The sequence below is a fragment of the Manacus vitellinus genome, unplaced genomic scaffold, assembly GCF_001715985.3.
Source record: "Manacus vitellinus isolate BGI_N305 unplaced genomic scaffold, ASM171598v3 scaffold_58_pilon, whole genome shotgun sequence".
Taxonomy (NCBI): Eukaryota; Metazoa; Chordata; class Aves; order Passeriformes; family Pipridae; genus Manacus; species Manacus vitellinus.
Genome location: NW_021940671.1, coordinates 342,247 through 359,931, shown reverse-complemented (window position 1 = coordinate 359,931; position 17,685 = coordinate 342,247). Strand labels below are relative to the sequence as shown.

Sequence of the window (17,685 nt, the reverse complement as noted above, 5' to 3'; positions counted from 1 at the left end):
GTTCCACTGCCTCTGGGGCTGATGTCTTCCCTGCCCTTACTCACTACTAAAATCAAAATGAGATCCAGTTTGGGAAAAGCAGATTGGAGAGGAAGCACATGTCAATACCAAGAAATAATGTACTATGTTTAACTTTGATTCTGTAAACGTTTATGTAAATATTGAATCATTTTCGGCTGGTAAATAATCCTGTTAAACTGGAGGTCTTCACCACTGGGGTCTTCAACATCCTCCCGAGGGGCAATGGAGGGGTAGGTACAGATCTCTTCACTCTGGTGACTACTGACAGGACTAGAGGAAACTGCATGAAGCTGAGGTTTAGATTGGATACGAGAAACAGGTTTGTCACCCAGAGGGTGGTTGGGCAGTGAACAAGCTCCCCAGGGCAGCGGTCACAGCATCAAGCCTGACAGAGTTCAAGAGGCATTTGGACAGAGGTCTCAGGGACTTGGTGGGATTCTTGGGGTGTCCGGTGCGGGGCCAGGACTTAGGCTCGATGATCCTGGTGGGTCCCTCCCAACTCGGCACATTCTATGACTCTACGAAGGGGCTGAGCCGGGGGCGCTCAGTGCGGCCATGTTGGGGACAGGACGCGGCCCCGTCACCATGGCAACCCCGCGGTGATGTCACCTGCCTGCGCCGTGACGCGAAAGGGGCGCGCGGGCGCCGAGCGCGGGAGGCGGCCGGGGGAGAGCGGGCTCGATCCCAGTCCCGGTCCCGATCCCGGTCCCGATCCCGCTGCGGCCGCGGCGGGACTGGAGGAGGAGGAATGGCCGGACCGCACCTGCAGCAGCCCAGCTTCCTGCTGGTACGTGCGCCGGGGGCGGGCGGGTGTGCGGTACCGCTGCGCCACCCCGTGCGGTCCCGCGGGCCGGGCGGTGGGTTCGGGTGTCGGCTGAAAGGATACCGGGGGAGCGGCGCGGGCGGGGCTTTGTTTCTGTTTTACGCCATGGCCACGGCAAGCGTTGTCCCTTCTGATCGAGTTTCCCTCGTGATTTGTAACAGGCCACGCTGAAGGCGGACTGTGTAAACAAACCGTTTGCGCAGCGGTGCCACGACCTGGAGACCGTCATCGAGGAGCTCCCCGCCAAGGTGAGCGGCCGCTGCCTTCTCAGGACCTCCCTGCCCGGCAGGTTTCAGGGGGATTTGGTTTTGTCATATTGCTATTTTCTTTGTCCCTGTTTCTCTTATCAAGATAAGCCGGAATCTGTTCGGAACGGGCTTCCCAGGGCAGTGGTGGAGTCACCGTCCCTGGAGGTGTTTAAGGAAAGACTGGACGTGGCACTGAGTGCCCTGATCTAGTTGACACGGTGGTGTTGGGTCACAGCTTGGACTCGATGATCTCAGAGTTCTTTTCCATCCTCGTTGATTCTGTGATTCTGAGTTTTTAGAACAGTGGAAGTCCAGTGTTTCCAAGAGTTAAAAACCTTTTCTAGCCATTAAAAGATTGTTTCAGTGGACTGCACTTCATTAATACCTTTCAGCCTCAGTTTAGGAGGGAAACTAGTTTTTAAAATGTAACAAATAACTGCATGTGGTGCTGAGGAGCATCACAGCAAATTCAGTAGGATCAGAAATCAGGATAGATCTCCCATAATTGCCATATTGCAATGCAATGTTTTGAATGGAAGCTTTGGCCAGTGACAGTCTGGAAACAGTCATAAATAGCTGGCAGACAGTATCTTTATGCATTCTGATATGTGCAGCAGAGATTGTCCCTGTGAGGGATCGTGCACATTAATTCCTTGTGTCTGTTTTCCCTAAAGGAACTACATGGCATCTTCCCATGGCTGGTGGAGAGCATTTTTGGTAGCCTGGATGGCATCATCGTGGGCTGGAATCTTCGCTGTTTGCAAGGAAGAACAAATCCTAACGAATACTCTGTGGCTTTGGATTTCCTGGATCCCAGGTAAACTCATTCATTTCAGCACGGATTAAAAAATGAATCATTGAACAAAAAACTAGTGTTTGACCTTTTTTCCACTGTCCATAATTCACAGAAGTGAGACAGGAGAGGGTACTCACCACAGGTTTTTCTCTCTGATGCTTGTTTGCAGTGGCCCGATGATGAAGCTGGTTTACAAACTCCAAGCAGAAGAGTACAGATATGATTTCCCAGTCTCTTATCTTCCAGTGAGTAACTGAACAGTTTGTAAGAGGAGAAGGTAGTTGCTGTTGCAGCTGTTGAAACTTTGCATGCCTGTGATTCAGTACAGGCCACGGTGTAGCCTCAGTGCTCCAGAGTTAGAGTAGGCCTGTTTCCTTTCCTCCTCTGGAGGAGGAGAGTTCCCAGCCATAAACTCTGTTGGAGATTGTGGTTGTCAGCAGCTGGATATTTGAGCTGCAATGTGGTTCTTACCCTGTCCCCAGAGAAAGCTGTGTGGTTACCAGTAGTTGCAGGACTGAAAATAGTTTTCCAAGCTCGTCACAGTGCAGTGACTTCCCTGGCTAAGCTTTGTACCCACGGGTTTGAAGTCTCACTGCCATCCTGGATGTGAATATCACATTTCAAATAAAGATGTTCATCTGCAGAGTTGTTTCACTATGTTTCTTCCACTGCTACCAGCTGCATGCTATCTAGGAATTCAGGTAGTTCTACAGTCTTTCACAAAATGAAACATCATTTAAGTAGATGGTAATTGCTGGTCCACAGCTCAGTTACCAAGACAAAACCATCAGCCAAACACCAGTCCTCTGCTGCTCCCACTCCAACTGGAAAAGTCATGGTGAAGGTTTTTTAAAAATATATTGAATTTAAATTAAAAAAATACTGAATATTCTTTTCAATGAGAAAGCTGAGAGTTCTCTAAAGACTTTGCATTTGCGGAAGGAATTACTGCAATGCAATAAAATCCCACTGAGCTGAATGTAGAGATCATCCCAGAATGCTGGAATGCAGAGCCTCACTATCTGAAAACATACTCTGCAGTATGCTGAGTAGCCAGATTAATATTTCATTACTCTGTCTTTCAGGGCCCTGTGAAGGCTTCAATACAAGAGCAAGTTCTGCCAGAATGTTCTTTATACCACAACAAAGTCCAGTTTCCTTCATCTGGTGGTTTAGGCTTGAATTTGGCTCTTAGTATCCTTTTAACTGTCGGATATTTACTTCTGTTTAAATATCTAAAATTGAAAGGTCATGAGTGTTTCTGTTGTATATTTATTATGTGTGTGTGGTAAATCATGGTTGTGCTAAAGAGTTTGGGCTAATTAGAAATATTTAGATAACGACGAAAAATAAATTTGTCCTCTTCTTGTAAACCCTTGTTGGGGGAATTTCTGGCCTCAATCAAGTCAACAACAAAATTCCTAGTGTTTTCAGTTGAGCCTGTATTTCACAATTTTTGTTTTTGTAACTACTCATAGTTTATGCAATGTGGTAGGAAAAGGGCATGTTCACTTTGCAGCCAGCGGACTTGTTGGAAGCACTGTAGCTGTGCTGGTTTCAGTTTGAGATAGTCAAATGTGCTAAAAGTAATGCAAACACACCTTGTCACACAGAGAACACCTCAACTGCCAAAGCTGGAGTCAGCTGGAAAGCAAGAAAGCAAAGCTGAATTTGCTGTTAAGCTCTAGCAAGGTAATTTAGTATTGACAAAATAAAAACTTAATGACTGTTTAGCATCCCCCAGTATCTAACAGTTGTGCCTGTTTTTTATTATCTGATCCTTGACTCTGTTCTTCCAGACCCCTTTGAATATTACATGTTTTACTTTGCAATTAGTTTGATTACACAGAAGGTAAGTACCTGTAGCAATTTTTCCCTTAAAAGAGTATTAGCCTTTCTTCACAGTGCTACAAGAGCTTCCTGAGGTGCTTGTAGCTAAATTAGCAGCAGTTTTATCTGTTCTTTTGGAATTTGTTACTGCTTTGGTTCAGTTGATGATCCAAGATAATAAACAAAACACCCACTTTAGATACACCAGTAAGCACTCTGTCCAACCAACAAGGAGCAGGCAGTGGATTCCAAGTGGTTTTCCTACTCCTGTGTCAGATCAGACCTTCTGTACAGTCATAACCATGGCTTGGTGCTGTGTGTGTGGTTATTTGGTTCCTCTGCCTGTTGTTACCTGTGCTAGATATCTCTGCTCTCTTCTCCTTGGTTACATTCACTGCCACAGCAACAGTTGTCTTACAGCTCCTCGCTTTACCTTTACTCAGAAGTGTCTTTGCTGTCAGTTCACCCTTTACAACCTCGGGGCTCCTGCTTATTCCTGCTGAATGTGTCTGGCTGTGCAGCATCACTCCCCAGCCTGGGCAGGCCACAGTGTATAACCCCCAGCACTCCCTGTCTCTGTTACAGAACTCGCCTGTCACCCACCACGTCAGCCCTTCCAACAGTGCTTATTTCATCCTGGTGGACACGTACCTGAAGTGTTTCCTGCCCACAGAAGGAAGTGTCCTTCCTCCACCTTCCTCAAATCCCGGGGGAGCCATCCCTTCCCCGACTCCCAGGTAATGACTGCAGTGCCAGAGGCAGAGTGTGGGAACAGGGCATACAAAATATGGCTGACTGAGCAAGATCTCTACGAAACAGAAAGCACCTCCACACTTAGATGTGCATGTACTTATTATATAATTACAAAATGCAATAGTGACCTAGTGTTTTAGTTAATAGTTGAAGTGATTAGTAATTACAGTGAGCTGCAGGATTTTGAAACGTGTAATCAGCTAGGCAGTTTAAAAGACTGTTTTCCAGTTTACAGGCTGGTGATTAAAAGCAGTGATACATTCTCCTGCACTGAGGCTTACTTACTTGAGTATTTCCATTCATTTTTCCTGGCAGGTCTCCAGCAGTGCCCTTCTCTTCCTATGGCATGCACCACACCAGCCTGCTGAAACGCCACATTGCTCACCAGCCCTCTGTGAACGCTGACCCGGCTTCCCAGGAGATCTGGAGATCAGAAACACTGCTTCAGGTAAGCTGGATTTCTTGCTGCTGACTGAGGGACCTCTTCTTTTTAAACCAGAGACAGTTAATTCCATTTTGCTTTAGCTTGTTTTTGGAATTGACAGCACAGCTGTTGCTTTCTGTTAGCAAAACAAAGAACCACAACAGTTAAGTTGTAGCTTGGAAAGGCACTTACTTATCTTTTTTTTTTTAGACTGGGTTTCTAATTACTGATCTCAAGCATTTGAGTAATTTTTTCTCATAAAGTTTCTACACCTGATGTTTCTCTTTTTTTGATCTCGCATCAATTTATTCAAAGGCTGAGCGCAGAGAAGTTGGTTCTGCTCACCATCAAGGGGAGGGAAAGAAAAATCTGGACTTAAGAGTTGTTCTGAAACAAGTTCCTATCATGTTGCTGAACTGACTACTTGATGCCTGGCAGGTGCAAGGGTTTGCCATCCAAGTCATTGACACTGAAACATCTCTGAAGCATTGACCTGAAACATCTCTGAATAGGTGTCTGTCTATTTACCAGCTTAGTTTTCAAATTACATACTATGGTCTTCCTTATGCCTATCTTGTAACTGGCAGCCCTGGATTATTTCTTTTTCCCTAGCTGAGAAAATACTTGTTTTGCAGATCTTTGTTGAAATGTGGCTTCATCATTACTCACTGGAAATGTATCAGAAAATGCAGTCCCCTCACGTCAAGGTAATAGTTTGTACTTTATTCATGAACATCACCTGGTGGTTGAACTCTTATCTTGGGGTGAATCTCCTGTTCTGTGGAGTATTTTTTTTGTATATTGGTCCAAAGGAAAGAAATAACTTACCAGAATATCTACATGAGTGTGTCAGAATTGCTAATCCACTTACAAAGAATGTTGTGAATAAGTGTGTCATTCAGATTTGCCTTCATTGCAGAAATTGTGTTGGTTTTTGTTTGGTTGTTTTTTTCGTACAAGATGAGTTTGTGGGATGGTCACAACAATCTGAACACCAATAATCAAAGTACTAATGGTGGAGCAGATACCACTATAAAACCATTGTGTTAAATCTCACTGGGGCAACACGGCTGCTAAAAATATCTAAAATTGATTTCCAGCAGAGATAGCAACTGTTACTGAAATACCAATAAGTTATTTCTGAGATCTGTAACCGGTTTTTAGCATAAATCCAAATTTAAAAAAAAAATCTTACTAAACTGTCCTTCAGAGTTAAGCAAAGAAGCCACTTTTGTTGTTTCTTATTCCAAAATATGCTTTTCACCATAATGGTGTGAGAAGCAGTTCTACAGCTACAGAGAGTTCAGAATATCTGACAAGCTCTTGCACAGATAATACACTATTATGAGCAGTTTGTGGTGGCCTGTTCAGTAACAAACTACTGCATGTAAGAAGTAAGTAAGTGTTGGGGAGGCCAAGATCAAGGCATTATAAATGTAAAGGGAATTTGAAGGAGAAAATGTTGATCCTCTGAATTCCCTCTGGGTCGCAGTGGGACTTTCATGGAAGGGGAGAGAAATATAAAAACTACTCAGGATTTATTCCTGTGTGAAAGAGCAACATGAGAGTTGATTGACTGAGAAATTCTAATCCTTCACTCCACAGGATATGAAATAAAACACATCTGTATTTTGCAAGGGAAAAACATTGGAGAGCTGAACTGTGATGGGTTTTGTCTTTTGTTCTTGAGGTCAAAATGCAAACTCAGTAATGTTGCAAAGTCTCCACTTGGGACTCCCAGCAGCATGGCTGTGCACCTGTGATGGAAAGGCTTTGCTTGAAGTACCTTTGGTCTGTCTGTCTGTCCAGTCTCTGTGCATCAAGTGCTGTGCTTAGGCCAGAAATGACGATTGCTTTAAACTTCTCTCCTCTGTTCACCCTCTGTATTTCAGATGCTCTCTTCTAGCACTAGGGAGCAGCAGTTGCAGACAATGACTCCACTTTATGGTGGAGTAGGGTCTAGGTAGAGCATACAGTTCTCTGAAATCAGCACTTCAGGATCCTCCACAAGGTGTGTTGAGCCACAGCTTGAGGCCATAACTCCCTGACGTTACTTTAGTTTCATCTTTGATGGGAAGTAACCATAAACATGTAAAATAGGAAGTCTTCGCTCTTTAGGGGGTAGAACATTGGAATGGGGGACTGGAATTCCCCATGACATCCATACATGGATGAAGGATCTGCCCTGCAGGACTGAGGAAAGGTGCCAGATCAGCTGGGGACAGGGCTGTTCATAAGCCTGTGGTATTTAAATTAAGCTTTTTAGATTGTCTCAGGGTGGGCTGAAGGAGAACAATCTGCCTCACAGTTCCTCAAGTGAGGAAGTAGAATATCCAGAAATGTAAGTTTTATTATAACACAAGTGTTAAAGGCCTTGACTTGAAACCCATGATCGCCCTAAACTCATTCATAAAATTAATAATTATGCAGGTTCACTTGATTCCCATTTAACCTTCTGTGTGTGTGAAAGGAGGGGTAATTAGTGACTCCTCATCCCTGGATCTAGACCTGTTTGACCATCAGTCATTTGAAATGGCTACATACCTGTATTGGAAGGGGGGATGAGGTTCTGCAGAACTTGCTCTTTCTTTGTCCAGCAGCCAGATTTGTTTGCTTTGATGGGCCAAGACAGATCCCAGATAAGTAACTTTCCTGTGAAGTAGAATCATAGATTTTTCCTTAAACCTTGTTAATGGCATCACAGACTTCCCATTACAAGTAGAAGGCAGTGGCATGGGAATAAACAGTAAATAATTTCTTTTGACAAGATACACTGTGTTACAACTTTGAATTCTTTCTGGGTCTGCTGTGAACCTGAGGTTGAAGCAATTTGCTCTGCTGAGTGTCACTGTTTCCCCCTTTAATTCCACTATTTTCCAATTCTTTTGTCTGTTTGCTTTTTCCTTCTCTAATGATCCAGAGTCCAAGTGTGCAGCATCTCTTTTCCTATCCCCTTCTGCCGGAATCACAATAAACCTTAGAAAAAGTAGTTTGACAAAACTTTATGTGATGCTTCCTGACCTTCCAATGCCAGGTGCTCAGCCCCCAGCACTGCATGTGGAACACCCATTGGACTACAGGGTCTTGCAGATTCCTGTGGCAGAGGAGTCAATAATGAAGCAGAGAACCTGCCTGAGGTGTTGCAATAACAATCCTACCACTCTTAAGAGTGTAAAACCAAAAGATGCCAAACTGACACTGGAGGAGGTTGGGTAGAGGCTGTTTAAAGACAGCAGAGGTGTGATCTGGAGAGTTAGTTTAGATGCCTGACAGTAGTCATTGGGATTTGTGTAGTGTACATTTTTTGTTTTATGTTTTTTCATTAATTTCATACATGTGTGTCACTGTCGCTACAGTATCCTCTTCATCACATTGTCAGAAAAATACTCTTTACCTGCTTATTCCAGAAGGGATCTGGCTGAGGCTTGCAGACACTTCAGTGTTATGGCAATGTGCCTTTTGCATCAGCACATAACACTGTGTTAGGTGTGTCTTTTGCCTTTTTATACACGGGATGTTTCCCTATTAGTGAAAGTAATTCCCTCTTTTGAGAAAATTCACAAGACCTGAACCCTTTCCAAATGGCCTTTAAGTAGAGAGAACACAGAGGGTTTCTCTGAACTGGAAACTTCAAACTGAGTTTCTCCCCCGTATACAAACCAGCAGCACAGGAAGTTTTCAAAATAGACTTTAAAAAAGCCTGCAAAATATTGCTCTGTTTTACTTCATTTTTAACAAATGCACACTGCAAGTGTGTTGCTGCAGTGCAGTTAACTTCTGAAATGGGAGTTTATTTGGCAAAAGCTGCATATCCCCTACCAGTGCTTGCTCTAAGGGTAGCAGAGAACAGCCACTTTTCTGACACCTGTTCCCATTTGTATTTCCAAGTTGACAAAGGGTATGAAATACTGTGGAATCAGTCTACTGACCACCACAAAGAAGAGGATACTGTGGCTGCAGTTGTTACTGTGATATGTTGTCCCTGACTGTATTCGTGATGTTCATTTTTTCCCCCCACCCTTCTTCCTTGGGCTCATTCTCACTTTTTTTTTTCTCTTGCTCTCTTCTCTCCTTTTTTCCCTCCCCCCTTCCTTTTTGTTTCTGTTGTCTCAGCTGGAGGTTCTCCACTACCGACTCAGTATCTCCAGTAAACACCACGGTAGTCCTGCCCAATCCAGCTACCAGGCCCTCCACGCATACCAAGTATTATCATCTTTTCATTTTGTTTCCTTATTAAAAATCTCGTTCCATCATATAATCTGCGAAGTGTATTGGTGCTGGCTGTACAGCAGCTTTTTCTGCCAGCAGTGTGACAGCTTGATGAGATCACTGCACTGAGATTTACTAAACTTTTCAGTGCAACAGATACCGAGAGGAATTAGCAAAGGTCATGGAGAAAATAGTTAAAATGTAGCATATTATGAGGACTAATTGGGAACTCTGTTTCTAGAGATGCATTCTTGTAATGCAGTTTAGAAAGACTTATCAGCTATGTTGATGTTTCTTCACCAATGGCAGATTTCTGTCCCTCACTAGTCATTTAAGCAAACCTTGCATGGAAGAAAAGATCAGAATTTGCATGGTTGTCACCCAAATTAAGGTAGGTAACATCTAGGGCTTTTTAGCCAATGAAATGTCATTGGATAATACTAAATTTGTAGTGGCAGTGTGAACCTGGCTGTCCACTTTTGCAAAAGCACAAGTGGTACATTTGCAGATTGTTCAGGAAATGTGCATGCAAAAACATTCCTGTTGGAACAGATTGCTGATTCCTCTTTCCCTACTTCAGCCTTTACTCATTGGGTCTTCATTTTGGGAATGGGGAGGGCTAAGCTTATATACTATAAAGCTCTTTAGCACTACATTGCATTTCCCTGCTCTTTAATCCTTTTTTCTTTTTCCATTAAGTACTGCTTAGAAAGGAACACAGAACATACTACTTGAAATCTCTTTATTATGTTTATCTAATTACTGTGTTAAGAATTAAGAATGGCATACATCCATCCTGTAAGATAGGGTTTGACAACAAAAACACTTGTGGGGAAAAACAGTTTTTAAACCAGTGATGTTCATAATGGTGCTGATCCAGGCTAAGAGGAAATTATGAGAATTTCCAAGGGGAAAAACTACTGACATCACTCAAAAGGATGTATTGAAATAGGGGTGGTTTTGTAAATTCAAAAGGTGCCTTCAAGGGGAGCATAAGATTTTTTTAAATTACACCCTTTCAAGGCCTATAGCAGAGTACTCAGCCTCTCCAATGCTTCTGGAGATCCTGATCCAAACTCCTAGGACCATGTAACCCCTCAGAGCTCTACCCTCTGACATAAACTCTCCTCAGGACTGTAGAAAACATGCCAACATAAGCAGGAGCTGTCAAAACCACAAGACCAGCCTTCATTAGGACTAGTATCCATTTGTCCTTCTCGTAGAAGAGTCTCAGATCTGACTGTACCACATGACTGTATTTATCATCAAGCCTTGAATCTTCTCCTGGAGTGAATCTCAGAGTATATTAAAAGTCTTAAGAGACTGTAAAAACTCATCTGCTTTGCCTCGGGCATTGCAGAGAAATGACATGGACACACACAGACCCCTCCACGCCCCCAGCACTGGAAATACTGTTGAGTGGATTTAAGAAGTGGAAGCTTTTTGTATAAAAATGCCTGCCAGTCCCTTAGAGTTACATTCAGTGTCTTACCTTAGCATGGCTGCACCTGCCATCCAGAAACATCTTGCAGCTCTTGTGTAATACACTCTCCCAGGACTTCCCATTATACTTGCAGCTGTAACTTTTGTTTCTTCTCAACTTCTGTGAAAATTAGAATACAAATGGCTATCTCAAAATCTGCCTTCAGTGGTGGATTGAAATCAGTTCACTGCTCTTAAAGCAGATCACAGTAGCAAAGGAGTTTGTGCTTAGTCCCCAGGTTTGGCAGCAGATCAGCTCTGGTGCTGGGCACACAGAACCAGCTCTGTTTGACCTCATTCACCTCCCTGCTCTGCCATACACTCACTCATTCCTTAATAACATCACTGTGGCTCACCCTCACTCCTTGTGCTACTCCCAGCCCTAAGGATGCTAGAACCAACAGGATCACACAGGACTCCAAGCAGTTCTTATTCTTACCATTACTCTGTCTAGGATTATTCTCTCTTATAAGGCAGAGGAAGGAGAACTCAGTAAAGCCAGCCCTGAGCATAAACAAAGGACCTGCTGTGCTGTCTGCAGCAATGAACTTATAACCATAATGAAAGGCTGAATATTCTTTTTTCAGAAAGGGGTAAGTTGAAATCTACAAGTTATTCTGTTCTTTAATTCTAGTCCAAAATTCAGTGCATTAGAGTACTGTAGATACCTTTTCTTACAATCAAAATATGTTGCTGTTTCTTAGTGAACTGATGGCAGAAGATTGATACAGCTTGTCCTGGGGAGCAAGCCTGCCCAAAATCAGGTGGCACCAAACTAGGGTGAAGAACCTAGAAGGAAGAGAGCATTTCTTGTATTTTGAGCTGAGAATATAATTTTCCTGAATTATTTCCTGGACATTTAGCATATGACACTTATTAATTTCCTCTCTTTTGCTTTGAATCTAGGAGTCATTTAAGCCCACTGAAGAGCATGTGCTAGTGGTAAGACTGCTTGTGAAACACCTGCATGCTTTCAGCAACAGCCTGAAACCAGAGCCCCTCTCCCCTTCAGCCCACTCCCACACAGCCAGTCCACTGGAGGAGTTTAAAAGGTAGGTACATGAGCAGCCTGTCTCTGAAATGTATAGGGCTTCTCCCTGAAAAGCTCAGCTTTCACCGAGAGGTTGTTTTGATCTTTAGATACAGAAGTACATTATTAAAAGTAAAAAAGTAATGGATTATATTTCTCACTCCCACGAGGGGGGTGCAGCCTCAGCAGCAGCTATGACACCTTAGTCTATATCCTGGCATAAGTCAGAGAAAAGAAATGCTACCAGAGGATTCTTGCCAAGGTTAGTTTTGTATCTGCTGTTTATGAATTTGAGTTGAAACTCAGTGGCCAGAAGTAGCCTCAGTTAAGAAAGAACAAGTTTTGGTCAGTCCTTTCTGTATTTGCAGTTGTGGCAGTGTGTTGGGTTGTTGGTGGGTTAGGTGGTTTTGTTTTTAAAATTTGCTGCTGGTCTGTACATGTGACTGTCTTTGAATCTGTTTGCAGGGTTGTAATTCCTCGATTTGTCCAGGAGAAGCTTTACATCTTTCTACAACACTGTTTTGGCCACTGGCCTCTGGATGCCTCCTTCAGAGCAGTATGTACCTGCTTCCCTTTTTAAGTCTGTACTTAACAGAACTCATTATTAGTTATTGCCATTTAGCACCTATTGGTCTCTAAATCTCTCTTTTCTAGAGCAGTGGAATTCTTTATCTAACATGCACATTTAATATTATACAAAGAGTACCAATTAGACATAAGAAGGAAGTTGAATAGATCTTGGTGAGAATTACTACAAATTGTTGGCTGATTTTCCTGACAGTGAAAATGGCTGTTGATTGGGCAAAAAAAAGTAGGTGTTACTCTTAAAATAGATACTAAGAAATTAGGACCTATATGAATGTATCTAATCTAATACAATAGGTCATAAACAAAAGTAATATGATAGTCATTTGCAATAGATACTGCAAATACTACCTCCTGCAAGCAGAAAAAGAAATATATCAGGCCTTGATTCTTCCTAATTAACGTAGAAGTTTAAAAGTGCAGAATGTAACAGGGCTACATCTTGCTCACTGGACTTAAGCTGTATTGCAGTGTTTGAGGTGCATGTGTAAGGCAGGATGTGAGAAGAAATATTTACAGTGGCCACGGCAAATCTAGTCTTGACTTCAGTGAGTCAGGACCCTGCTGTTTCCTCAGGGTGGTGGGTACATCTGTGCAGAAGACAAAAGCTGAAATTATATTAATGTAGCATCTTGTTTACTTACTTCAGTAGGTGCAGTAAACACTATCAGAGCTGTTAAATGCACCTTAAATGTAGCCACAACTAAGGGGTTTTTTTGTTTTGAGTGCCATCTCATTTGGCCATTACAGAAGATCCAGGTTGGTCCTAAGAACATACACTTTTTCCAGTTCTTTTTCAAAGGTTCTCAGATTACTAGAGAAAGATTTATTCCTAACAACTTTTAGGTGTCATTAAGGTAATAGTCACTAATTTAAAAAGAAACAAACAAAAATCCCTTTCTTGTCTTCCCTTCCAAAAAAGCATTGATACTCCTGTGGTTTTATGTGTGATTTTGCTTAGGTTCTTGAGATGTGGCTGAGTTACTTGCAGCCTTGGAGATACGCTCCCGAAAAGTCGTCGCCGCAGAGCGCGGAGCCTTTGCCTCGCAGCGTGTCGGAGAAATGGTAAGGAGGAAAGCAGCTGTGAGGAATCTGAGCCAGCCTCAAGGTTATGCAGATCCCGAGTAAAACAGCAGTATTTCAAAAACTGCCCATCAGCCTGAATTAACTTCCTGTACAAGAGTAGAGATGGCTTTTTAGAACGCCAAGTTTTTGTTTTGAGAGTGTTCTTTTGTCTCGGTGCAAATTGACCCATCTTTCCAGAGACAGAGTAAAACATTCCCTTTATGGCTAGTTTGGCAGAAGACAAAATAACAGTTATTTAAATAGCTGTACTCACAAATCCTGTACTCACTTTGACAGGGCTGCCTTCATTCAAGAAAACCTACTCATGTATACCAAGCTGTTTGTAGGATTTCTGAACAGAGCTCTTCGAACAGACTTGGTCAGCCCCAAAAATGCCCTCATGGTGTTCCGAGTAGCTAAGGTCTTTGCTCAGCCCAACCTAGCTGAAATGATCCTGAAAGGTAAAAGGATATTTTGACATCTTATGCTGTCTCAGTCCTGTCTTAGTCTTTCTTCACAATAGCTACATCTTACCTCAGAAGCACTGAGGTGAATAGGCTTCTCTCTCATTTTGAATGCTGTTTTTCCACTCAAAAGTCTGTGTGTCTTCCCTAATGTTTGTCATATTGGTTTGAATGTCTGCAGTCCTTTTCTAACCACCATCATTTAGATTTGATTCCACATTTGTTCCTTAAAGAACACAATTACAATAGGCAGTTTTTCTTACACTTGTCTTACTTGATTATTTACCTCAGGATTAAAACTTCTTATATCTCTGAAGGTCTCTATGTTTGGCAAAAGAGCTAATCAGCTAGTCATGCATGCACTTCAGAATAATTAGGATAGAGTAAATTGGGGAGAGGCAAGATTTGACAAGTATTAGTGTCTGAAATGTCATGATTCTCCTCTGCCTTTGCTGAAAAACATTACAGGCTTAAAATGCTGCCTGTATGGTCTGCACTAAATGCACTCTGACATTTTTTCCTGTAGGCAGAGAGAATGAAATAAAAAAGGGTAATTAAGGCCTCTTTCCCCCTAGAACCATCTGTCTATCTAAAAGCAGCTTTAAGACAGCTAGACCTTCCCCAGGCAAAAACAGTATTATGTAACCATCTTCACTGCTTATCTCAAATTCCAGGAGAACAGTTATTCCTGGAGCCAGAACTTGTTATTCCCCACCGTCAGCACCGACTTTTTATGAGCCCCACACTTGGTGGGAGTTTTTTGTCATCACGGTCTCCAGCTGTTACAGATGCCTCATTTAAGGTGAAGAGTCATGTTTACAGCCTGGAAGGACAGGACTTCCAGTATAAACAGATGTTTGGTACAGAAGTCAGGAATTTGGTAAGCAACGAGCTTCTTGTCACCTGCCTTTCTACATGGACAGGTGCTTTCTCAGTGCTGAGCATCCATGTTATGAGAAGTTAGGAGTGGAAAACTTCACACCCTGCATTACTGTATAATTTGGTTTGCTCACAGTGACTTCTGGAACCTGAGGGGTTTCAATTCAGCACAGCTGTAAAAATCTGCTTGCTCTTTGCTAAATAAGAAGTCAATGTAACAGCTTGCTGCCTTGGAGTAGCATATGGTGGGGTGGTTCCTCTCAAACATTCTTACTGTGAACTTCTGATTCAGAAGTTGATCAGAACTTGATCAGAACCTATCAGCAAGTCAGATAAAAATAGCAGGAGGAAACCTAAGCAGCACTCAGGTTTTAAAATGCTTCAACATCAAAGAACTACCTTCTCCCTATGGGAAATGCAACTAATAGTCAGCACAAGTCCATATAAGCTGAGAGGGTGAATTTGCTGGGATTGCTCTCACTGCCAGCTATCAAGGCCCAGTTTTATCTCTGTATTGATGCTCAGTCCCACATAATTTTGTTCTGTTTTTTTTTTGTTTGTTTGTTTTAGGTGTTAAAACTGGCTCAGTTAATTTGTCAGGCACAGCAGACAGCAAAATCCATATCAGACCATTCTGCAGAGACAATGGCTACCCAGTCCTTCTTTTCATGGTTTAGATTTACACCATCTGACATGAATGGTTCCTACACAGGCAATGACCTTGATGAAATTGGGCAAGACAGCATCAAAAAAACAGATGAATATTTAGAGAAGGCACTGGAATACTTGTGCCAAATCTTTAAGGTACGTAACATCTTTCTAAGAACTTGTACAGTGTGAACAAGAGTCAGGATTCCTCAAATGTATGTCTGTGTTTCTTGTTCTTTGTGGGGTCACAAAGCCATTCAGAGGCTCTGCTGGCAAATTTTGTTTTTAAAGTCTTCTAGACTCTTGACTTCACCTGACCACCTCAAAACCCTGTATTAGCTCCTCTGAATTTCTAAATATCAAGCCTGCTTTGTTTCAAGTGGCCACGCTTTTGGACTGTATGGTTTATACCAAACCTGTTCCTTTACTTGGCCCTGTCCTCATGTTTAAAAACAGGCAAGGCTCTTTTAAAAACAGTCCAGTGTCTTCTAAATGTAGAGCTCTAGAAGTTGAACAAATACCTGCAGCTATGGATGAACAGTTAAGAGAACAGATAATTTCTCTGCAGCCACACTCCCTTACACAGCACTGACCTAGGAGACAGCTGCTTGGTACTTCTTGAGAGCTAAGGGACATACAAACCAGAACACCTTTCTTGGGTTAACCTGGAGACTTTTATCTCCTTTTAATGTCTAACCAAGGTGCTATTAAGCAGTTCTTGGTATCTGAGCTGGCTTTCAAGGACTTCCAGTGCTAATGAGTTTGTGAAGTGAGAAATAAATGAAACAGGGGGTAGATGAGACACCTGCTTTAGAACTGTGTTATTCTTGAGTAGCTGAGCGAAGCCCAGCTGACCCAGATGATGATGAAGTGTGGGACAGCTCAAGACGAGAATGGAAAAAAACAACTTCCAGACTGCATTGAAAGCGAGAACGGCCTCATTCTCACACCCCTTGGCAGGTACCAGGTGAGAGAAAAAGCATTCCATATCACCCCCTCGGTTCCTCTTGAAAACACAAGTTGCCCTTCTGCAGTGAAAAAAAACCCCACAACTTACCTGGGGGTAAGAGACGTGCCAGCTTGAAGGTGTACAAGATCAGGTGTTTGTTTTCCCCCTCCCAGATCATAAATGGCCTGCGGCGGTTTGAGGTGCAGTACCAGGGGGATGCTGAGCTCCAGCCCATCCGCAGCTACGAGAACGCCGCCCTTGTCCGCCTCCTGTTCCGCCTGTCCTCGGGGCTCAACGAAAGGGTAGGGACAGCACTGCCTCCTTCTGTGTTTTCCCTTGCAAATTTGTTATTGAAGTATTCTTCGTGGTTGATGAACAGTGGAGTATCATTCAGAATGTTTCTCAAACAGGAAAAGCAAATTCTTTCCTTCCTATAGGTATGACAGACACAAGGCCAAGTCTGCACTAAAGCAGTTCTGCTGTTTAAAGTGTATTTTGATGCCCCCTATTTCCTATAGTCCTAACCTATAAATAAAATAGGTTAAATAAATTAGTTACACTTACTTTATGACAGTAGTTGCATTACAGCACTAATGTCTTAATGTTTCTTACCTCAGTTTGCTGATCAGATGGAAGTGCTTTGCTCCAGGGAAGATTTTGTTGGCAGACTTTGTCGCTATCATCTCATCAACCCCCACCTCGTACAGAAAATCAGGTATAGTCCCATGGTGAGGGACAGAACGAGCCAGAACTGGGGACCAAGGATCAGTCTGAGGTTTTTGGCCAGCTACAGGACTCTCATTTCTTTGCTGATGATCTACTTCCTTGCATCCTGGTTTTACATTGGGCCAGTGGGCTGCACATTCATTATCCTAATTGGGTATTTTCTTTATGCTGTTATAATGACTTTTTTCTTTGAAGGATGGAAACCACATGAACACTAGTTTCCTTCTCCTGGCTTACACTTGTAAAAATAAATGTTGTAAGGATGAGCCTGGGACTCAATGAGTAAAATGTTTTAATTATATCAGATCTTACTAAGGTATTTTTTAATACTAAAGTTAACTGAGTTTTATAAACAATGATGTGGTCTGGTGGAGATAATCAATGTAAATTTTATTTTTATAAAAGTATTCCTAGAGATTTTAGTGAATGAGTTGTTTGGTTTTTTTGAGGGGGGGAAGAATGAGCCATCAGTATTTATAAAACTGAAATAAACCATGCCATATAGAGAAATACTTTTGATTCAGCAATAACTGCTTTCAAGCCTCCTACACTGTTCTAAAGCAAGAATTGACTGTAGGACCTCCAAAGCATGCTTACAAAAGGTAACAGAAATAGCAGTGCTCGCACAAATTTATAGGAAGTTGCACTGATATTAAAAAACGAAAACACAGAAGATGGGACAAAGCAGCAAGAGTGGCATCTCATAGCCCAGTGCTGGGCTTAAGCTTCCTGGTGCCTGCCTGAGGCCTCCCC

At 42.5% G+C, this 17,685-nt stretch overlaps 1 protein-coding gene across 2 annotated transcripts; it reads left to right on the top strand.

Moving 5' to 3' along the window:
* Window positions 1-716: 716 nt before the first annotated feature.
* Window positions 717-17,198, top strand: SMPD4 (sphingomyelin phosphodiesterase 4). Of its 2 annotated transcripts, XM_018081945.1 has the most exons (19): window positions 717-808; window positions 1,006-1,092; window positions 1,767-1,909; window positions 2,058-2,133; window positions 2,974-3,082; window positions 3,688-3,740; window positions 4,304-4,455; window positions 4,787-4,919; window positions 5,531-5,602; window positions 9,009-9,098; window positions 11,493-11,638; window positions 12,082-12,172; window positions 13,163-13,266; window positions 13,564-13,727; window positions 14,405-14,610; window positions 15,180-15,413; window positions 16,093-16,224; window positions 16,380-16,508; window positions 16,824-17,198. In XM_018081945.1, exons 1-19 carry the CDS (start codon window positions 770-772, stop codon window positions 17,148-17,150), a joined length of 2,487 nt encoding a protein of 828 aa, XP_017937434.1. In that variant the 5' UTR covers window positions 717-769; the 3' UTR covers window positions 17,151-17,198. The 2 variants fall into 2 exon arrangements, with proteins under 2 accessions (XP_017937434.1, XP_017937435.1); XM_018081946.1 differs by lacking the exon at window positions 9,009-9,098.
* Window positions 17,199-17,685: the final 487 nt, after the last annotated feature.